Source organism: Chroicocephalus ridibundus, chromosome 3 (assembly GCF_963924245.1).
Source record: "Chroicocephalus ridibundus chromosome 3, bChrRid1.1, whole genome shotgun sequence".
Classification (NCBI taxonomy): Eukaryota; Metazoa; Chordata; class Aves; order Charadriiformes; family Laridae; genus Chroicocephalus; species Chroicocephalus ridibundus.
In genome coordinates this window covers 37,605,838-37,629,671 of record NC_086286.1, presented here as the reverse complement: position 1 = coordinate 37,629,671, position 23,834 = coordinate 37,605,838, and the positions used below count along the sequence as shown (strand labels likewise).

The 23,834-nt window shown below is 36.2% G+C and overlaps 1 protein-coding gene across 1 annotated transcript in view; it reads left to right on the top strand.

Moving 5' to 3' along the window:
* Positions 1–23,834, top strand: part of TTC27 (tetratricopeptide repeat domain 27) — a 132,017-nt gene that overhangs the window by 45,159 nt on the left and 63,024 nt on the right. Inside the window, exon 9 of the mRNA XM_063328806.1 lies at positions 1,971–2,037. Coding sequence (XP_063184876.1) covers positions 1,971–2,037 — 67 coding nt within the window. The remainder of the gene's footprint in view (positions 1–1,970; positions 2,038–23,834) is intronic.

Below are 23,834 nucleotides of genomic sequence, written 5' to 3'. Positions count from 1 at the left end.
AACCTTACCAAAAGAAGAGAAAAACAAATCTTTCTGTATTCTATGTGAGGTAGTTGGAAAAGGATGGCAAGAGAGATTAGTGTCTTGATACCTGGTAATGTGTGCAATGTAGAGAGAAAGCTTTAAGTACAGTGTAAAAAAAAAAAAAAAAAAAAAAAAAAAAAAGCAGCTTATTTCTACCTTTCAGTAAGAAATAGACTCTGTTCTTCATTCTGTTAACAAAACATGAGGCTGAAAAATATACACTGTAAGTAGCATTAAATGAAAAGTTAATGCAATTGTTGAGGTTGTAAGGGGACCTCTAGAGATCATCTGTCCAACTTCCCTGATTGAAACAGTCAACTAGAGCAGGACATGTCTGGGCCTTGAATATCTACAAGGATGGAGATGCCACAACCTCTATGGGGAACCCCTTCCCGTGCTGCTTTACCACCCTCACATTAACAAAGGTTTTGCTTGCTTTTTTTAATGGAATTTTCTGGATTTCAGTTTGTTCCTGTTGTTTCTTGTCCTTTCATTGGGCACCACAGAGAGTCTGGTTCTGTCTCATTTACTCCCTGCCATCAGGTATTTATACACATTGCTAAGATCCCCCTCAGCCTTCTCTTCTCCAGAGGTTAAACCAACCCAGCTTTTGCACCCTCTCCTTGTATGTCAGATGCTCCACTGTCTTAACCATCTTTGTGGCCCTTTGCTGGGCTTCCTCCAATATGTCCACGTCTCTCTTGAACTGAGGAGCCCAGAGCTGGTGACAGCAGTCCAGGTGTGGTCTCACCACTGTTGACTAGAGGGAAAGGATGACCTCCCTCGACCTGCTGGCAGTGCTCTTCCTAATGTGGCCCAGGAGACTTTGGATAATTGAAATTTTAACAGGCAGCCTCTATTCTATACCTTGTTCTTGTGGCTAGAAAACAAGGTTTTAATCAAAGTATTGACTGTTATTTCTGCAATGGTAATTGTATCATATGTACAAAGAAGAATTAACAAAATAGCAAGAAAAAAGTTAGACTGGGGCAAAGTCTTGTCTTCAAAATAAGGTATGTAAAGTAGGGTGCATAATTTCAGTCTGTGATCTGTCATCACAGTTAATATACGATTGTTACAATTTTAACCTATAAAATAAAGCCTGCTGCAGAGTTTAAGGAATAGGGTGATGAATTTAAGCTTATGTATATAGCCATTATATAGGTTTAATGATGATCCATACTCTGTGGTATAATTGGCATATATTTTCACTTGATATCTTTTGTTTTCCCATGGAGCTTGAGTTGTAGCCTTGTTGCTCTTTGTGCCACTTGTGGGTACCTCTTGTAGTATATTGGTAAATGTTGATGGGCCGTTGTCAAAGGAGAACATCCACCCATGTAGAGTTGTAAGCCCATTTTCATCATGTCTGTAAACATGTCCAATTGTGAATAAAACAATTTTGATTCTTATCTCTGTGTATTCATCTGGTTTTCCCCCTTTGTGTACCACAAGCTAGTTGTAATGCTGGTTTGTGAGAGATGGACCCCTGTGGTCATGTTCCTTGAGTGACTAGAAAGAAGGTATGTGTTTGGCATTACTGTTCAGCACATTTTGAGCGTTTGTGTTTTTTTGCTTTGCAGAGTCTGTGTTCAATTAGTCATAGAATTTTAACTGAAAGCAGACCTCTGTAAAAACAGGGAATGGATTTAAAACTGTTTAGGATTTGTAAAATTATTATTCCCATAAGCTTAAACTGAGCAAGACGTTTCAATTTAGAATGGTCTCAGAAGGGCACTACTAAAATATCTTGGTCCCCTAAATGATTCTTTTTTTCTGTGACTGCTCCTAGGTCTAGGCCTTCTGCACATGCCATACTCTAATTTGTCATTGTAACACTTTTCCAGAATGTCCTTTAGATTTCTGCAAGTCTGAAAAACGTGTTCTGCATAGTGGTATTCTAAAAATTAAATCAGCATTGGATTTTTTGCTTTTTTTCTTTCCAGTATAGACTTCCAAAAGAACAATCCAATACACAAATTGACTGAAGAGGAACTTTTGGCTTTTACTTCAGTAAGTAACTTATCTGGACTTCTTAGTAAACATGTTTTCACTTAATATTTAAGTTAAGTACCAAGCAGTAACCTGTCAATCATGTTAATTATGAAACTATTGGTAAATCAAATCTGTTTTAGTACTCAGTCATTTTATTAACTTTTTCTTATTTCAAGAAATTAGTGATGCTGAAGTTCAACCCAGTTTTGAGCTATCCTCATGCAGGATGAGCCTGACAGCTGAAAATTTAATTTCACCTGAAAACATGCACAAAACATTTTTTTTATTAAGCCATGCATTTTTACAGCAAACTCTTCCTATGGCACCAGCGTTGAAAGTGCCAGCGTTCTTTGAACGTTGTTTAAATGGAGTTCAAAAGGAATTTCAGCTTTATTCAGTCTATGTATCAAATGTTTTGCTTAGATATGTTTCTTCCCAGTTCAATGGCTCATTTGCTGCAGAACAATTGTGTAACTTCCAAAAGAAGCCCTGAAAATTCTAACTCACTAATTTTTTTTTACTCAAGACAAAACACAATTTGCTTCCTTCCTCCATCTTTCCTGGTTTTGTGTGTTTTTCAACAGTAGGTTATATGGGGGGTGGGCGGGTGGAGGAGGAAAGGCCAGTGATTATATTGCCATTTTTGCTTACTTTCCACGATGTTAGACTTCAGCTTTGGTGCAGTAAAGAGGGCTTGCTCTCCTACCCAGTCTGAGACCCTCTAGCCGTAGTAGTGCTGTCTAAAAAAGTAAATTCTTGTTACGAGTTTGCAGATAGGATCTCAGCAAAAATCCCTTTGGTTTCAGTTGAGCTAGAATTTTATCACTGACACTTGCAATTATGTGAAAGTACTATGGACAGTACTATAAGGTACTGGTAATGTTTGTTGGGGATTTTTTTGTGATGATAAAAGGAAGTTCAGTCTGTAAAAAAGAAAATGCTAATATTTTTATTAGATAAATAAATGTAAAATAGGTTGGTTTTAAAGTAATGCTAATTTAAATCCCCATGCTAATACAGTACATGTAAGATCTGCATGAGGGAGCTGAGTGAATTACTGTAAAGCAGTCTGGTTTATGTAGGTTTTCTGTTTGTTGCTGCAAGGATCACGATGCTTTCAAATATATTCATAGCTTCTGAAGTATTTTGTCTTGAACTGCAGGTTTTTTGGGTTTTGTTTTTTTTAAAGGTGGGAATAGAGAGCAGGGAAAAAATGAGACTGTCCACTCTCACTTCATGTTGTAGTAATTGAAGTACTCAATAACAATATTAAAGAATGATGACTGCTAAAGGAGAGGAAAAAACTGACAGAAAGAATAAACATGTACAGAGTAAGGAAATTAACACATAGAAAAGGCCATAGGAATGAAAAAATCCCCTTGAACCGACTACTGCAAACATTTTTTAAAAATGGTAAAACTATCGCAGTATAATTTTTTTGCAAAAATAATGTTAATGCAAATGTATGAAGTTTCAAGAAGTGCAAATAATTTCATTAAAACAAACCCTGTCATTTTTGTTGTTAAAATAATATATTTTAAACTGAGGGTTTTCTGTGAAAACTCAGAATTTTGTTTCTCATATTTTATTTCCTGTCAGACTCCGTGGACTTTTTTTTTGTATACTGCCTGCTTCAGTCTTCCCACTATCGTTTGCATAATTCCTGGGTGGAAAAGCAGCCCTTATATACCTGAATCTTGAAATAACTTCTGTCCTTTTAATATTAAATGGAGTAATATTGTGATAACAGAACATCTTTAACAAGATTGGCCCTGCCTCTCTAATGGTTTATTTTCCAGAATAATGAAACTAGGAGTGGGCTTTACTTGTTTTAACACTTGAGTTTTCAAACATTTAAACGCTGTCCAGGTTTTACAGCAGACAAGAGAAAGTCAAGCTAGCACATATACTAGGCAAGAAAAATAATCAGCTTTACTGTTATCTTTTATCTGACATTGTGTGAGAGATCACATTATCTGTTGTCTGAGATGTAAGAGATCTGTTGCATGAATTCTTCATAATGATGAAAAAATTAAACTGCATTTTTCTGCCATCTAGTGGCTGATTCCTCAAAAATGACAGGAGAGCTGATGAACTTGATCCTTAAATATTTATTCCAGTGACTGTGAGGAGATTATGTTTTCATTCATTTATTTATTTATCTTTTTATAGAGCTGCTAATTCAGCTACAGCTTGCTTCACTCTTGTAAGATCAGCAGCCACTCTCAGGATAGATCTCCAGAGAAACACAGCTGAAAGATGCTTAGGCTTTGCTATCACTTTGTGCTCTGAGTAGCAAAAAGGAAGGGTCTATAGTAATAAATGAACAGGAATGTAGCGCACTCTAATAGTGCAAAATTCAGTGGGCAGCAGTGACTTAAAGAAGTATCTGGTAGCCTAAAAATTAGAGGAAATACTAAGTTTCATTGTCAGAATAGTGTTCTTTTAAACTTTTGCGTAATGTTTCCAAGTTAATTGGATGTAGGGACACAATTCAATCTTACCATTATTTTCTCTTTTGATCTTGACCTATGCCCCCAAGACACAAACAAGAACAAGTATGAATTCTAACATTACCATCCCAAATCTTTCCTGGAATCTGAAAACAGGAATCAAATATTAGCTTGTATAATTTCTTTTCAATAAAGACATCTTTTGTGGAGTTTGCACCTGAGCCTAAAACCATGGATAGTCACTGCAGAATTTCATGATAAAAGCTCCAAGCTCTTCTGCGTCTCAGCTCTGAGTCACTGAGGCAAGCAAATCCATCGCTGTGCTCCCTGGCAGTAGGGATGTTCTGTGTGAATGTTAACACAGCCTTGGTTCTTACGGTGTCTGCTAGCTGAGTAAATAAGTGGCACCGCAAATGTTATCACTTGTATTTAAGGTATTTACCATGCCTTGGTGCTACCTAGTGAAACAGGCAAATGAGCACTATATCAATGCTGCTCCAGTAGTTTCTTTAGCATCATTTAAGCATCATTTAAACAGCTGTGTGCGTGTGTGTGTGTGAGCAGGCATCTTCCCAGCCTACATGTGGATTCCTAAATCTGCAGGCTGGTGAGATGGTTGTCATGCATTCATCTGATATCTGCTGAAATTTGTTTCCTGAAGAAAGGAGGGATTTCAAGATATCTTAAGAAACCTGAGAAATTGTAAGGCATTTTTAATAGATTAGTGAATCATCAAGAGATCCTCTTTCTTTGGACATTGCAAAACAAATGCACGTGACCTGCAATTTCTCTTGAGCAGAGAAAATTAAGGTCCAGGTAATATGAGAGGGAAAGGATGATTGAAGTAACCTCAAGTAGATGATGTGGTCCTGCCTTATAGTAGGTGTAGTTTGTGAAACAGGCATTCTAAACTCCCTTTTATATCTGTAGAAGCTGAAAATTACAAGACCTGTAATATACATATATATATATTTAAAACATATCTAGCTTACAGTCCTAAAAATAACACGATTAAATCACAGTTAGTCATTGCTTGGTGACTGCAGTCAAATGCAAAAGAATCGCTGCTTTGGATTTGCTGAAGTCACTTGGGAACAGTTGCCGTTGTCCTAAAAGTACTAACTTTTGTAACTAAGAATTACTTTTAGTATTGCTAATTTTTGAAGCAAGATGTGGGGATATATGGAATCCTGCGTACTTGTGTATGTAATCTCATTGACTGGGATAGCTCCTCTTGGTACAGTAATTTGGGACTTCTATGCTTGAGATGTTCTAGTTAAATCTGTTCACCTATCATGAGCATAATATTTTAACTTTTAAAATGTTAATCTATAGATGAAATTAGATACATTGATTTTCTTTTTTTTCTGCCTATAGTTAAGTTTACATGAGAGAGCTAATGTAGTTCACGCACACTTAAGAATAAACTCAAAATTAAACATTTGTTTTTAAGGGGAATTAAATGTTCTTTTTTCTCACGCATAATGGTTTAGGGAAACAGTTACAATGCTTTTAATTAATTCTATTATGGTAAGCAGTTGGACTCCTAAGAAAGCTAAGATAGATTTTGTTTAGAAATGAAATATCATACAAGCTGGTTCAGAGACACAGTTATGCATATAATATTTGGCAAATTTGCTGATTTAGCTAACTGAATGTTGCATTTAAAAGCCATTTTTAAGAGAGGAAAAGAGAGACAGTATACCAGTAGTGAAGCTCAGTGCTTCTCTGTTAGGATTAGTCGTTTCTTCCTTATAATAAACTTTTTTCCCCAGAGCTTTCTGTATAGAAAGTAGGAAGTACACAATGCAAGAAACCAAAGAACTAACTCAGTACTGCTTTCGCATAGTGGTTTTGTACCTTAGTTTACTTCCAGCTCCTGAAGTTAGTTTTACAATGCCTAAATGTGCTTCCTTATCCCATCTTTAATTTCAGTGGTTTGTTTTTTAATGTACAAATGCAAATCTAAAATCCAGCAGACTTTATAGTGGGCAGCAGTTTTTTGCTGGAAGTTCACAAGTACTTCACTGATCTCTGTATATCAGTGGCCCAAATGCTTTTTTAGAAAAAAAAAAAAAATCCTTTTTGTAAATGAGCAAAAGTAAGGTTTTAAAATCACTTCTATTAAATGTTTGCTGTTTGCATTATTTCGTATAGGTAATGCAGTTAAGACAATATACCAAAGAGGAAATTAAATTAACAACACTGTTATATAAATGTACATGATATTCCCTTGTATTTTTTTAAATAATTTATTTTAAATTACATTTAAAACTTTATAAAATACATCCATCATGTGAACATAAACTTTAGAACAGGAAACTAAAAACTATTTCTGAAATGTAAAAGAGTTCCAGGGACATATGAAAGCTCTATGTAAGAACTGGTAAATCTTCCTTATGTTTTAATTTTAAGGTTATGCAGTTCTTGCAGGAAAATAGGAGAAGGGTTAAATACTGGATGATAATTGCATTTTTCCCTTACAAAAGAGAAAAAAATTTTTTTTAAAAAAACAAACATGAATAAGATTAGACTCTGCAATACAACTTCTTACAGCTTTATAGAAAGCTTATACTATAGTTTATAGTTTACATAATGGGGAGGCAGTTCAGTGTTTCATAGTCTAATACGACACTCCAACAGAATATGCAAGTTTTAGGAGCTGCAGCTGGACCTTAACATTACCCCTTCCATCTGTGCTAGCCTTCACTTTGTCCAGGAAAAATGGGCTTTGTAGAAAATGTGATGAGCACTTAGCCCAGCGTGGGAGAATATTACTTTTTACCCTTATTAGTGTGTTATGATCAAGGGACTTTGAGTGGTAGTGGCAGTATTAACCTATAGGGGATTGAGGAGGAAAAAGCAGCCAGAAACTGTGGAAGAGAAGCCTCTCGCTTTGTGCTTCCCATATCTTAGGCCCGTATTTGTATCCTTTGGAACCCATAGAAGATGAGAAGGGAAAGAAAAGAGACCGTGGAAAATTTAGTTGCGTTGTTTTGTTGTGCGGCTGAGAATTTATCATTTGTGGAGAGTAGAGCAGTTGGTTTCTTTATTAAGTGTTGAAAAATGGGAAAAGGAAGCTCTGGCAGCTCTTCTGTCTATCGACATTTTGAACAGGTGAGGATATCTTTCTTAAGAGGAAAAAAAGTATAATTATAATAGCTTTTATTTTGCTCGGAGTACAAAACTTAAAAATTGTTCACCATATCCTAACAAAAATACCTGATCATTCTGAAATTGTTTCAATAATGCCATGAGATACGGAGGTCTGATCAAGGACTTGAAGAATGAGGAGGGAGTCTGTCAAAGTGCAAGGAATACTGTATATTCCAAAGATGGACCAGATTGGAATGCTTCACGTCTTTTGTTTTTCCACTGTGTTGAGCTACTGATTCCATAAGAGGCTGTTTTTACTAAGGAATTTGGGAATGGTTGGACAAATATTTTTTTTTTCAGAGGTGGGCATTTATTGAGCGTAATAGAAACTCACGTTGTATGGTACCTTTGAAAATTACAGCAAAGAATTATAGTGCACATTTTATTGAGTGTGTGTGTATATACATATATGAATACTTTTTCAACTTTTCACTGTAGGAAGGGGGCTTTGGGAGATGGGAGTGGAGGGTGGAAATGGCAGCGCTTTGTTTTTTCTCGTCTTTTGTATGGCATTAGTGATATTAATGTGGAACTAGGGAGCAATCAAATCGCGGCATATGATATTTTTAATGTTAAGCCTTCCTATCAAAATCTCTATAAAACTAACATGCCAATTTGATTTCTAAAAAGAAGTTGTTTATATAGCTTAAATAAAAGCTGTGCATTTTTCTCTGCTGAGAAAATGGCTGCAGTTTTCTTTATGTTTTATAACCAGCAAGAGTATTGAAAAGCTCATTAAGAGTGCCATGTGTCTCTACTGCTGTAACTTTCGTGGCTTTATAAAAAGTCTCTTTCACTTCTTTTCTAAGCTGTGTTGCCCATTTTGAATAGCCTCTGTTGGTTACGAGATTATAACGCTGCAAAGACTTTCTCTCAGCAAAGCCCTACTAGTACTACTAAGACTTTTTTTCTAAATAAATTAATTCAAAGCTATTCTGTTCTTTTTTTCTTTTCTTTCCGTTTTTTTTTTTTTTTTCTCCTGCTTCCCTGAGCACTTTTATTCAAAAGTCTGAATCATTTTCCAGGAATGTCAGGATCTAAACACTTGCTGCTAATTTAATGCATGTATGCTTTCTGGCCCATCACGCATTACTGGGAAATGGGATTGAGTATAGCAAAAGAGAAGCTACCTCTTTCTGCTGGAGTATCATGTGCAAAGACTCAACTAGATTTCTTAGAAGTTTATTCACAATGCGTATGGTGCTTATGTTTACAATGTATCGTGGATAGGGAATTAACCTGGTGTTGTCAGTTATTTTTACTGCTGTTGCATGCAGTTAGATGTTTTAGGGTAAAGTAACTGGTTGCTGCAGTACATGTGTTGCAGTGCAGGGGGGAAGCTTGCATTCCATTCTAAAACTGGGATTAAGTAACAGTCTGTTTGAAGTTGTTTTATTTTACAAAATATCAGATTTCAACATAATTGACACTTTTATCCCTTTCAACTTTGTTCTCCTCTGTGGTCTACATTCTTCCCTCGGTCCATGGGATCCACAGCCCTGCTTGCATCATATCTTACAGGAGATGATTCCTGATTTATTGTGTGCCTTTCTGAGCAGGAAGAAATTTGGGAGAGCCTTGCCTTTCTAGAATAATCTGCTCTTTCATATAATCCGTACAGAATTACTCAAGCACTAGATTTTAGTGGTCTCGCTGAAACCTCAGTGGTAAGAGAACATGAAAATCATGTTCAAATATTAATAGATTATTTGCTTGTCTAAAGGTTTGAGAAGTTAAGCAGGCAAATTTGATGACAGTTAGTAACATTTTTCCCACAGCAGCCTTTCTTCTTCCCCTCCTCCTTCCTCTTTATCTATCAGCAGCTCACTTATTTTTTCTAGCAACCTCTCTGACAGCCAGTTGACATGTTACAGGCTTCCCTTCCCCCTCTTGTGTCCTTCACCAGTTATAACTACTATAATTTACTTCAGCAAGAAAGATTTCATTGCAACAAGGAGATGAAATTAAACCCCCTATTCAACAAAATGCTGTTTTGAGGTATAATTTGAAGGAAATAAGACATTCTCACTACTGTGTCGTGCTTAGTATCCCCTTTTTGACAATATTCTGATGATCAGTTCAATTCATATACTATCAAGCACTTTTTTTTAGTGATTTATTCTACTGATCTGCCTGTTTGGCTGGGAAGGGACAGATGAACTAGACAAGGGGTAAATGCAAGTCTCCCTTTTTTCAAAGTAAACTTACATTTTTGTTCTTTTACCGTATGTGAGGAAGAATTATTCTTAAAGTTTATTTAGCTGTCCTAATGTCTTGTCCTCATCTCCTCTGCCTAGTTTTAGTTTTGTCCCTTCGTTTGTTTTCTTTCCTAACCCAATGTTTCAAATATTACTGTAACCTTGCTTGTTCCATAGCATCTTAAAAAATGGAGGTTGTTGAATTCTTGTTCCTGGTCAGCTTGCTACTGTCTCTAAGCAACTGAGTTTAATTTTCTCTGATCGTATCATGTCTATATTTTGGACTGGAAGTAGAACATTTCTCATATTAGCATGCCAAACATTTTTTCTAGTCTATATTAAAGATGAAATATTGATAAAGTAACAGATGTTTTTTGACTTATACACAATTTAGGATAGGTTTGATTAGAATGCCATAGTCCTTGATTACAGTCATGAACTAGGTATTTTTTCTTCCCCCCCAAGGTATCTGAAGTGTGCAAATCTGATACTCTGAATCACTTATCACTAAAATGTCACTGGTTTGTTGTTGGTTTTTTTAAAAAGAAAAACAGGTGCACTCAATTCTAGCAGTTCTCCTATTCCAGCTGCTTTGGGAAAAATATAAGATGAACTTGATAAGAAATATCTTACCCTGCTTCTCCATGAATGTCTTTTTTTGTTCCCCCAAATCTAGGGATAAAAAAATTAAATGTCTCCAATGGTTTTATTTTTTTTTTCTTCCTTTGATCTTTTTAATCCTGAAGTTTTAGGTAGCCAGGCTACCAGAAGGAATTTCTAATTGGTAGTTTTCTTCTGAGGATTTACTGATGGTCAATTTAAGATTTTTGTGGGGAAAAATGATGGTTAATCAAGCTCTAAGTCTATAAAACATGGGCTTTTGAAAGGAGATGTAAAGGGGAAAGATTTGGGGTATTTTACCTATTTTTTGAAAAATTTTCCTAAGCAAACAGTTATAGCTTAGATTGAGCAAAATATCCATTTACATGCTTAGCTGTCCTTATTTGAGTAAACCCCATTCTGTTCAGCAGTGAGCCTGGGTATGTTTTTGCACAGTGTGCTGCCCTTGTCCAAGTAGTTAGTTGGCTTCAATATGTTGTGGAAAAGCATGGTGCCATCTATGTTATATAAAGACAAAGGTTAAGCAGCTCTGATTCTGGTATTTCTACAATATTTCCTTTACTGTCTTTTATTAAAAGCAGCAAGTTCATCTAGTAAAGTGGAATTTTCAGGTGCAGCAGACCCCATCATTCAGCTTTTTTTTTTTCTTCCAGAAATACATTTTTGCTGGGGTAATTTATATACTGATAAGAAAAGTGTTATTTTTAACAATTATTTGTAACATCTAATATGCAAGAAAATTTCATAAGGTAATGTACATGAAGTGTTTGTGACCCTTATGAAAACTAATTTCCAGTTGTGTGAATACATGAATAGGAAAGGTTCATATTCTGTTTATGAAGGTTAGCTCATTGCATCAGGAAATAGAAACAATGCCAGCTCATTAGTGGACTGTTCATGCAATCTATATCATAAAGGAGTCTCATGATTACTGTGAGAAAATTCAGACTTTTTTCTGCATATAATTTATATGCTTAGCATATATGATAATATGGTATGGCATAAATACTTCTGACATGTTTGGATTGGCTGCATCAATCATGGCAAGTAGAGCTGTTAGTTATGAAGACTATTCAAATAAATGCCAATAAAATGTTTAAAAGCGTCGTGTTCTGTTTGTTTCAATTTGCAAAAATGTTTTTAAAATATTTAAACTATTTAATGTTTTTCTATCTGTGAGATTTGAGGCCCTTTCTAAACTGAAATAAAAATCATTGCACTAGATATTAGTTGGTGTATTTTGACATATTTGAAAAGACTTTACTGCCTATGTTATCCTTAAGCATCTCTTGCATTAATTAAATTGGAGCTTGGGCTTTTTGTCTTGAAAGTCTTGTGTCAGCTAGATTTTTCTTCAGTACATTTGTCAGAATATGTTGGACAACACATTCTACAATGACTTCTATCTAGTCTAGACAAAAGATGAGAGAGAAAATAGCTTTTACAGATTTCTATAAATAGACTGTGAAAGATTTTTCTGTGCTGTAAAATTAGATGTTTGATGTTAAAATTAAAATACTCGGAGAGGAACAACATATGCATTTGCATTCCCCCTCGTTAGTATCACAGGTGGTTTATTCTTTCTCGTTGCCTAAAACTGAGTATGTTTTCTTTTGCTTTTTAGTTTAATATATATTGGTGAAACCCTTTCATTTTTAGGATTGTCATGGTTTTGGCCAATGGCCGGCAACCGATGCTCCCCCCCTCCCCCCCCCCCAACCTCTCATACATGGAGAGGAGGAGGAGAGATAAAGAGATTTATGAGTTTAGAAGAAACCAAACTACTTTAATGAAATATTAATAATAAAATATAAAGGAAATAATGAAATAGATACAGTATATGCAAAACCGTATTAAGCTCTCAGGATGATGTCACCGGCAGGCACTGTGGACGTCCCAGGCTGGACTCAGCGATGGGTGGGAACTGGATTCCACATGTGGAGTCAGGAACCCATGGGTCAGGATCAAAGGCAGATGAACAGACAGGGTCCTCCTCGGACATCAGCCATTGAAGAAAGAGACTTGACCCTTTGATCCTGCAGCTTTTTTACTGACCATGGGGCAGATGGGATGGAATACCCTGTTGGTCAATTTTTGGTCACCTGTCCCATCCGCTCCTCCCTCAACACTTTTTCTGTTTCCGACCCTCCAACAGGGCAAGTAAAGAAATTAGCTGACCCGGGTTGTTGTAGCAATAACTATAACCGAGAGCCTCTGTGCATACCATTCCTTGGCACAAACTGTAAACATCGGTCTTATCACTCTGAGAATGAACCGTTTTCAACACAACGTGCTGTTAATTTCAGAGAGTTAGAAGAGGCCTAGCTAAGAAATAAGATTACTGAACAGAAAGTTGGTTCTGTTTTATGTCATACCAGGACAAGGATAAAGGAAATTTGTTTAGAAAATTGTTTTTATTTTGTTTTGAACATCTTGCATGGTTTGAAGCTGTTTAATAGCTTAGTAGTAAGATTCAGAAAGCATGCAGATCATTTAGTTGCTGGAATAAGGATGTATTTCTCATCCCACAGCCTATTCTGTAAGAACTGCAGTGTGTGTATTCATTTGTCTGTATATTCTGTAGCTTTCCCTTATCTAGTAGGCAAATGTTTATTTGTGTGTTGAATTTCTATCAGAGCTGGGAAAATGTGAAGCTTGGAGGTGCATAACTAAAAAGATTGCCTCTTTTGTTTGTCTAGGGAAAAAGTTTTGATAAAAGGAAGAAATTTTGTATCAAGAGGGTGGTGAAACTCTGGAACAGGTTACCCAGAGAGGTAGTAGATGCCCCATCCCTGGAAACGTTCAGTTCCAGGGTGGACAGGGCTCTGAGCAGCCTGATCTAGTTGAAAACATCCCTGCACATTTCAGGGGGTTGGACTAGATGACCTTTCAAAGGTCTCTTCCAATCCAAACTATTCTATGATTCTTCATCCAATTTTCACAGTTATTTTAATAACTGCCATTGTTTATGTGCATAATATGACTGGACAGGTGCTAGACTGTTGTGTTTGAATCTTAATCCATTACAGCTCATGATTTCAACTTCTTTCAACTCTAAGCACATCCCAGCTGTTGCCTTTGGTCTCTAATAAATATATGCAGAGTATAGCTTCACTCTACACAACTCTGTCAGATTTAGGAACATTACTCACTTTTGCCCACCAAGACAGGATTTTCTTTCATGCTTTCCAGCAGTCTCTCGCTCATTTTTTTTCAGTGTTAGTCACTAGTGCCTGTGTCAGCTTCCCTTTTTGTTTGCTCATCCATGCCACATTCCCCTCAGCCCTCTTTTGTCAGCTCTCGCCTCCTGTTTATCTTTCACTCTTGCTCTCATCTTCCCTAATTCCTTTCTTTTCTCACATATTTCTGACTCTGTTTTTCTGCCTTTCCTTCTTCACTTTTGGTTGCTGCTTAAGGAGTTAGTCTTTCAGGACCATTGTGTCCTCAGCCTCTGAAAGGAAGGTGGCTACAGCTTTGTTTTCCTTGTGGAAACTAAGCTTTTGCACATAAGATTTAAAGGCAGGCCAGCAGCTTGATCCTATTGCATGTAATAGGAAGAGTGGCTCTTTAAAGAGACAGAATACCCCTACTGGTGAAGTCAGGAACTGGAAGTAATCAGAAATCAAATATTTTTTAATGGACATCGAGACTTGTTAATACGCTCTTCCCTGGGAAACTGAGAGTCCTTGAACTCTCACTGAAATTGTCATCTCCAGACTTTGACCCTTGCCACTTAGCCCACTGAACAGTAACTGAGGCATGCCTCTTGCATTCAACATGTTTTACTTATTTGTGAACACCAAGTATTTCAATGTGTAGAGACTGTTGTAGGCAGAATTCCTGTGGTGGATGCTGGCATTCAAAACAGGGGAAAACCAGGTATGACACACTCCCTTTGGAGTCCTGTTTGGCATCATGTGGATTTCCCTCTGCTGTGCCTCACCGTTCTTCTACAGACAGCTGTTCTTACAGACTGAAGGTTGTGAAGATGTTTTATAGAAATTCGTTACTTTGTTCTGACGTGGCTTAATAGTAAAGTCAGTGGCACCCTTCCTATAAGTCATTGGTTTAGGCATGTAATTCTTCCTGAATTTTTTTTGCTGTTCCTATTACAGAAAAAAAAAATGTGATAGCTGATTTTGACTAGTTAACATCACTATAGGATGAGCTCACAAATGGCATTTTTCTAATGTAAAAACTGTATGCAACTGTTAAAGTATTCTTGTTGTGCCATTGACTAATCTTAAAGTTTTGAAATTATGTAAACATTTAAATTGGTTCTCTTCAAGAAGATAATTTTATGCCTTTTTCTGAGGATGTGAAGGGAGCTTTTAAGGCTCCATTTTGTTGTGTAATTTTTATGGTTGCGCTCCAAATCTGTCCGAGAACCAGTATTGTTGCTACCCTACATTCTCTTCTTGCAAAAGATACTCAGATAAGGTATTTCAAGGATAATTATTGTAAATGGACATTTGTCCTGATGTTATCATTGCAAAAGTGAAGATAAAAGTTTCTGTTAGGGAAAGAATCTATTCTGCATCAGATAGCAGCAGTATATAAAGCAGTATTCTCCCAGCAGCTGTTGATAGACCAAATAAACAGGAAACATTGCTGGCAGTCTATGGAAAAAGCATAGTGATGGAAAAAAACATAGTGGTGAGCTCTTAAATGTGAGTAGGCAGGCAGAACAGACAAATCCCACCACCCTGGGGCAGTTGCATAAGGATGCAGGATCTGCAGATGTCAGACCTAAGGGATTTTCCAGTGGTCTAGAGTGCTGCAAACGTTGAGTTTGCCCTGAACAGTTCAAACAAGCAAAGAAACAGAAGAAAAGAGAGAGGAACCTTAATGTGTAGTCTTACCTGGACTTTGCTGAGTAACAGGTACTATTTAAAAAAAAAACCCACAAACAAATAAAAACAACAACACAAAAAAAAACCCACACAAACAAACATGCTCAGAAAGAGTTGACCAACTTAAAGAAAGTATTGTGAAATCATGGTTCTTGCCTGTAGCCACAGGCAGCAGTACCAGCAATGGAAAGGTGAAAAGTCATAACTGTCTCCCTGAGGAATAAATATCTATCAGCAGAGGATAAGTTAACCTGTACTGTCTGTTCCAAAAATGCTCCTTGTCAGAGAAGAGGCAAGGCCGAGGGTAGGGGGGAGCAAACAGGGCAGAGGATTTAAGACCTTACTGTGATAGTTTCCAAGAGAGTGCCTAGCAGGGGGTAGGTAATGTTTCTTCTCCCACGTGGCCGATATGAATAGAACAAGTTAGAAAATATTCTCCATTGGCACCAATTTTCTATCTTTCACCCTTTTTTCAGTCATTTGCTTTGTTTGTCTTGAGGCTAATCAGATTGCAAGTCCTCACACAGCATGTACCATTGCATATACTCCTGAAACTATCTGTCTTTAAAATATATCTAGCCATTCTCAAACCAAATTCACTGTTTTACTACCTGTGCAGAGAGCAATTCCTTTAATGTGCTTTTCTGTTTTTCAGGGTGTTATCAAAAGAGCACATGATGTGTTCAGAACCTTGGCATAGATGGTGAAATTCCTGAGGCTGAGCCGTTAAAACGAGAAATTTGCTGTTGTTTAATACCTAGGGAAATCCTTATCTTTGGTACCAAAGAGTTAAAGTCTAGTCATTTGAATCCAAAACCCTAATTTATTGCTGTTGAGATTGGGCCTTAGGAAATAAATGCAGTACTGTGATGTGGTGTGGAAGTCTGTACTTCTGCTGTTTCAGGAGTAAGTCCAAACCACAGACCTGAAAAAGACAATGCTACTACAGTCAAATCTGGCTGAAGTTGTTTTCAGCATAACACAGAATAAGTGATATGTTTGGCGCAACAGAGCGAGTGTCAGTAATATGGCTGGACTCCATTCTGAGTGAAAATAGGAGCCATATCTTCTGTGGTTTACCCTTCACTAGTCATTGAAAACAGATTCCTTTAAATAAAACAGTATCTTCTTTCTTCATGACATTTCCTTTTCTTCCCTATTTCTTCCTTCTCCTAAAAAAAATTAGTTGAGACCCTCCAAGGAAAACTTACTTCTGAACTTAAATAGTCTCTCAAAATGAAAAGAAAAAACAAACCAAAATACAACCCAAAAACCAGCTTAAGCAACAGCATGAAAAATTATTCTTTTTTTTTAATCCTTACGAGAGGATACAACGTGTATACCACTTAGTATCATTGCAGAGCATTAAGGTCTTAGAAACTTGCTAAATATCAGCCCACTGTTGTGTTTAATGTAGAAGAAAATATAAATAATTTTGGACATTCAGGATAGATCTGCACTTTGCATGTATAAGTAGAACTGAACAAATAATTTGACACTCAGATAACACCTTTGTACTATTATTAGAAAGTAGAAAATCCTAAGGGGGGAAAAAAGCATTAAAACATTTTCCTAGCAGAACCTGATTTGAGTTGGTTTTTCCAATGTGTCTAAAATGATTTTTGAATTGTGATTTTTGTTCCTTCCATACACCTCTCTGCAAGTCACATACCTACGTGCATGGAAGTTAAATAATAGACTGCGTTATGCAGAATCAAAGAATCATGTTTATAGCTCACTATAAGCATCTCCCCACATCTTGGTTTATTTTTGTTCCATGGAAGCTAATGTGAGCTTACTTTTCTGTGTTTCTGTTATATTTAAATCCATACTAAGATTTCTCTGAGTCTTTTGTTTCCTCTGAAAATTCTTCAGTAAACGTAAATCTTTGTACTCCTTTCACATAGCTTTTTCTGTGGAACACGAGCCCTCCCTTGCAAGGGAATGCTTCTCTAGTGCTCATTCTCTTTGACCTTTTTCTCTGTGAAATGTATAATGTAGAGGACACTGGGGCGCCATTTCAGTTTTATCTGCAGAGCTACATTCAGAAGTAGCTGGAAAGACAATCATCATGTGCTTGTGTTTCTTCCACTTCTGACTAGAGATCAGATTCCAGTATACCTGTGTCTGCATCAAAGGACCCCTTTTAATTTCATTTTCTTAATACAGACAATATTTGCGTGTTTCTGAGTCGCAGGGTTATGGAGCGAGACAGGAGATTTTCCAAGAACAACCATAGAAACATCCAACTTAAGAGGAAGCTCAGGAAATTCTTGATGTGTATTCAGAAGACGTAAAGACTATAGTAGGAAGAAGAAACAGATATGGACTGAGCTTTGGCCACGAACGTTGTTCTAACAAGTGCTTAACCATTTCTTTCTACACTACTGAAAAGTGTACTTGTGGAGAGGGGTGCTTCCTCTTAAGTTGGATGTTTGGTATTCTTTGTGTGTGTGAGGAAGCGCACATGGAAGCAGGAGAGAAAAAGAAAGACGCAGCCTTTTACAGAGCAGCATATTTATAGCTGTTAGTAAAAGCAGCAGATGCAGACATTTTGTATGTTTCTTTTCCTTCAAAAATAAAATAAAATCAACTGCAGAGGAGAGCTGGCCTAGGGATGACTGCAGGTTTCAAATGGGACGGTCATGGAGAATAGAAGGGCTAGTTGGATGTTCTCATAATAGTAATAATTACAAGAACCAAGACCAGAGGTAAGGCAGCCTCATTTTATTTGAATGTTACCTGTGTTGCCTTTGCTAGAGAAAACAAGATGAATGAACAAGCTGTCAAGTCTGAGGGTGTTTTCTTTTGGGAAGTCATTCTTTTTCCCCATCAGGACTTCTAGCCATATTGTCAGCTGAGGATGCTGAGTCTGAGTATTGATTGAACAGAGGAAAAGGATGCTGGTGAATATGGAGTAATGTTACTCTATTGCTGAGAAGCAGCTGTGTTGGGTGGGTTTTTTTTCAACAAAGAATGCTTTCTTTAAGGGTAGGTAGAAGAGATAGCTGAAGAAAGATGCTGAAGTGTCTTGATATTTCTGATGAGGATAATAACACAGTTCCTTTGAGCAGAAACAGATTATACTCTTTGCAATGTTTTGGCAGAGTTGAACTTTTGAAAGTAGCAGATGCATTTATTTTGCAAAAAATTCACTCATGATTCTGTTTTCAATACTTCTTTCCAATATCTTCAGCGAAAACAGACAATGTAGTCCTTTTAATGCAAATTATTCTTGACTTTCTTTGGCTGTCTTTTATAGAGCCATCTACAGAAATATGATTAATTGTCATACTTTAGGGGAAATTAAGAAGAGTTGTACACAATGGGGTGTTTTGTTCTTTTTAAAGAGACAGTTCACTTTAGTAATGGGACTACTAATTCATATTCCCTTACATCTGTTGCTAGCTTACCAGCTAGTATAATACTGAAACTTATTAAATCTATGCAAACATGTGTTTCTCAACTTCATCCTTGCCCTGAATTAAAAACTATAGCAAGATGCGAGGTACACCTTAATTTTTTTTTCACTTCGAAATCTGTGGTCTATAGAGAAAGTCTGGTTTAGAGCGTATCTTTTCCACCACCCAGATGAAACAGTCATTCCAGAGGTGTCTGCAGCCTCATGGCAAACTCAAGGGAACCAAATGAGATTTGAGACTGGAAGACACAATAAAATTATTGAGAACCTGTCTTAAGCACCTCAGTTGGGCATCTAACCAATGTGCATAAGCAAGGGACCTAGTTTCCTTCATAAAGTCAATGGAGAGTAAGAGGCTTTCTCAGGGAGCCCCTAAGGCTGATGCTTGTTCAAAATGGTTGTTTTAGGGAACCTTCCTGTCATCGCTGCCTGTGTAAAAAGACCCAGGGGGACTAACTTCCAAGCTTTCCTGACTGATTTTTTTTATTCCTTGAAGTCCTGCGTACTACAGAAATGGCACAAAAGCCAGCACGATTTCCAACTGACCTAGCGTAAATAATTACCCAGAAGCTGTTCTTTGCAAGGTAGATATCAGAAGGAGTAAGAGTTACTGCTTAAAACCAGTGCCATGGAGGGGAAATATATTTAGAGTAAGAAGCGGGATAGAGTATGAGTATTCTTTTGTGTGGATGTTATCAGGAGCTACCCCTTTGCTACAGAACGCTATTTGAGTGGGGTAAAAAAAACCTGCGGAAAAATAAAGTGAAAGTGAAATGACGCTAGCCTTATTGTATACACTAGTAGACTATTTTGTAAGTCTTGTGAGAAGAAAATTTATTCCAGTCTTTCCTTCTAACTTTTGCATTGATGAAGCCAGCTACTGAGCAACTCTTATATTGTATTTAATGTGCCTTCGGATGTGATAAATTCCAGAGAGAATCAGTCACTTGCAAACTGAGATTAAATGGGATACTTAAGAACTTTAAACTGCATTTAGGTAAGTGCAACGTAATTGTGCTATATTGAGTCTGGCATTCATTTCTAAATCAGTGTAGTATCGTCTAAATAATTAACTGTTTAACTAAGAGGTATTTAACATCTATGCATACATTTTTCTTTATGAAGTAATGACAGACATAAAGGGGAACTTGTAAAAACTCTTCATAGCTGCAGATGGGGAAAAAAGGGACTGTCCATTGTGTGTGTGTGTACACATATTTAATTTTAAAACTCTCAGAATTAATATTTTATTTCAAATGCATTCATTTATCCAAGACAGTGAAATTATATATGTGAAAGAATCTCATTCAAACACATTGAAGTATATAAAAATGCAAAAAAAAAATTAGTGTCGTCTTGTTTTAGCAGCCAAATACAACAAAAGGTACTCTGTATTTACAATGATGTAATGTTATAACTTGAGTGCCGAGGCTACCAGACAAGACTAGACAAAACGAATTCTAAAAATACCATTCTAATTAGACTAGTCCCTTGATGCAGATCACTGATCGTGTTTTGGCCTTGCTCTTGACTTTTTAACACTGAGAGATATTTCTAATGGCTGCGGCTAAGAGCTCTAAGTCCAGCTCTGCTCATGATCAGCTAACACCTGTTGCGGTGAAAAGCTATTTTAGTTGTACAGTCCCAGGATTAGTTTTATAGACCAAAATAAACCCTTGTCATACAGTTGAGTGAATAACTTTAGACTTTGGAAAAAATATGCTGAATGTGTGGTCTAAACCTACTGAAATATATATGGATTATTAAAGCAGTACTGGAAAATGGAACTGTGCACATGCTGATGTCTCAGCCAGTGCAGGAAAGTAAACTGTCTCCTCTATCACATTAATACTTTCAAGATTTCTGCCTGACTCTGTGGTTTACATAACTGACAGTAAGACACAATTTGGTTAAAAAGAACATAAATCACTTAAATCATGATAATTTGAAGAGACCTTAAAAAAAAAAATCACAAGTGATCATATGATTGACTCTGTAACACGCTATCTTGATGTAACAACTCATTAAAAATCAGTGGAAGACCTAATAAAGGAAAATACAAAACTTCTGCTAACGCACATCATACAGGCTTAAGCATTGCATGCTTTTTTGTTTTCTTGTTTCAGTGCAAAGGTCTTGGCTTAATACTCTAAAGGTACCATGTAGAATTTATATTAGATACTGTTAGGCAAGAAAATATTTAAGACCTAACCAAGTAATAACACATTTCCCCATGCAACACTGGGAAAGAAACACTAACACTAATAATGCCTGAAATATATTTCATTTTAAGTGTATAACACAAGTTGTGGTGTTTGTAAAGAAAATGTAAATTATCCTTGCCTTGATAGTTTCGCCCTAAGACTGTTTGATCAATTAGTAGCCCGTAACTCCAAAGACTTTGCATATTGTTGTGGTTTTTTAAAAAACTAAATTATAGTTGTCAAAGCCATATTAAAAAAGATGTAGTGAGTTTCTAGCTAAAATTCCTGTCTGTTTAATAAAAAAAAAAAAACCACAAACGAAATTTTGAAACCAGTTGCTTTTGTGTTGATGCATGTACGCTTTTAATTTGCAGGATAAGTTGGTAATATTTTGATTTTCCAATCCAAATTAAGTGTAGGATAGATTTCAGTGTTTAGTGAAAGTGTGAAATTAAACAGATGCGTCAAGCCATGTACAGCACAGGTTTTGATAGTTGTTAAAACATATCAACAGGACCTTTGATGTTTGTTTGATACCTGAGCAATTCGTTTGACCTTGAGGAGGAGAGATGTACGTGGAGTAGAATACATGCGAATGCGAGTATTCCCTCTGTTTGCATCTTTTATAAAAAAAAAAAAAGGCAAAAAAAAAAAAGCAAGAGCAATCTACTAAGTCTGTTGGCTACTCCATGCTAGGAACTAGATATACGGGATACATTACACATTGTCTTTTCTTCTCTGCCTTTCTACCTGCTAACCATTAAATATATCCACTGTCAGAAGATTTATGGAAGCCTTGTATTCTCAAGGTATGAAAAATACTCTTTTCTTTGTTTGTGTCCATTATCTTGTTCATGTTGCTCTCCAAGGACATAATTATGCCAAATAGGATTAGAATTTGCCAAGTTGTAACAAGAATCATCTGGAGTGAAATCCTAATGTAATTTTTTTCTTGCTGGGCCTTAGAAAATATGAAGGCGTTCATAGCTAATAAAATGTGACTGGAGAATATACAGCCTTATGTCTTCTAATTGCTTGTGCCTAAAGCAATTCTAATGCTTCTAGAGATTAACAGTCTATTTATCTGAAGGTTTGCTGTCTTGAACAGACGCCCAAAATTTGTTTTTTCAGATTAGTAAGTCTTATCCAACTATTGACACATGCAATCAAATATCAAATATTTGTTGTTGATAATACTTAGGAAGGTGAGGAATTTATAGGTGCTCAAATTACCACCCTGATTATTGGTGTAAATTCCAAAATTATTACTTGGGAATGTTGTCTGCAGTGCCACTGATTATAGATGACAGAAGTTGCAACGAGAAGATGGTTTGAAATCATTTGCTTCAGCATCCTGTTTGTTTGTTCCCAGGTTAATCAATGTTGTTTGTTCAGAACTATCGAGTAGTCATGACGTTTTATATAAATCAAGGATCATACTGCAGAATCCATTAGTATAACTTCTCATGTACATGCAGTGAAGTCAGTAGGCTTGAATTTGGCTTATTGTGTTTTGTTGACACCTTTTCCAATTCATTGTGCAAGAGGAAATTTTATTTTTTATGTCAGGTAATGTTTGAATTTTGAACCTAAAGTCAAGTCATCATGCATTAAGGTTACACTCTCAGAGAACTAGAAAGTCTTCTATTTTTTATATATATATATATATATATGTATATATAAAAAAAATATATAACGTATATAGGATTGGGAGTTGTTTCCATGTGAACTTCAGATTATTCGATTTCAATAAACTGATGGTTTATGAAGAGAGCAGAGGAGCTCCCCTGTTAGCATGAAAAAAACATAACCTCTCCAAAATGATAGTGTTTAGTCTTTTCCAGGGGTTAATTAGGTGGGCATTTACAGATACACATTTTAGTTTAAGGGTTCAATTTTAATGCAATTATTTAATAATACATATAGAGATTTACATACAGTCACTATGTATCATAATATATAACAATACGAATCGTATGCAATGATAGAGAGGTTTTGTGTATAATACCATGACGGGAGATAAAAAGAGGAAATATCTTGGTGTAGAATTGAACTGAGGATCAAAGACAAAAAACTGTTTATTTCCATCATTAGTCAGTGTTCTCTAATTCTAAGTGCATTTTAAAGTTTATTGGCAATTTAATCACTGAGAATACAAAGCATGTGTCCCGTGATAATTACGAAATACAAACCTGTAATTTAAATATAGATAAAAGGAGATAGCAGTTCCTTTAGGTTGTTGCTAAGCAACTTTTTTGCATTAAAATATTTATATTCACCAGGAGAACAGCATTAAAAACAATCTTTTGACGTGTATATTTCAATCAGCTTAAACATCAAATACTACTTCTTGTCCAGTTAAATATGTAGCGTACCTTTTGCCCATTTAGAAAACAGTAATGTATTTTAGTTGCACATTTATTATATTTTAAGATTTTGTGTGTGTGCATAGCTGTTGTGGTTTCCTCTTAATTTCTGGTCACTGAAGGATTAGTAAACTGTTGAGTGTTGTGATGAGAATAAAAATGCTACCAGAACGAACTTAAGGTCTGTGAAACCTCACTGTCATGTGTTTAATGGTGATGGTAGATAATCAGGTCTTCTTTGGAATCTTATTTATTTTTAAATCTCTGGGATGGCCATGTACAGCAGAATTGGTATATATGCTGGATTTGAACAGAGGAGCTACTTGCTCTGTTTCAGTTAATAGGAAATTTTTACATGTCCGCACACCAAGGAGAAAACCAAAAAGTGTTCATATTGACTGGCTTGGTTTGGTGCCAAGCCATGGTTCTACTGCTTAACTGTAGCTAGAAATCTAGCATTGTTCTTATCCTCTTTATATATGCTTTTCAGCACAACATTAAAAAAAAAATGCACTGGTATTGGAGACCACTTAGTCACGAATG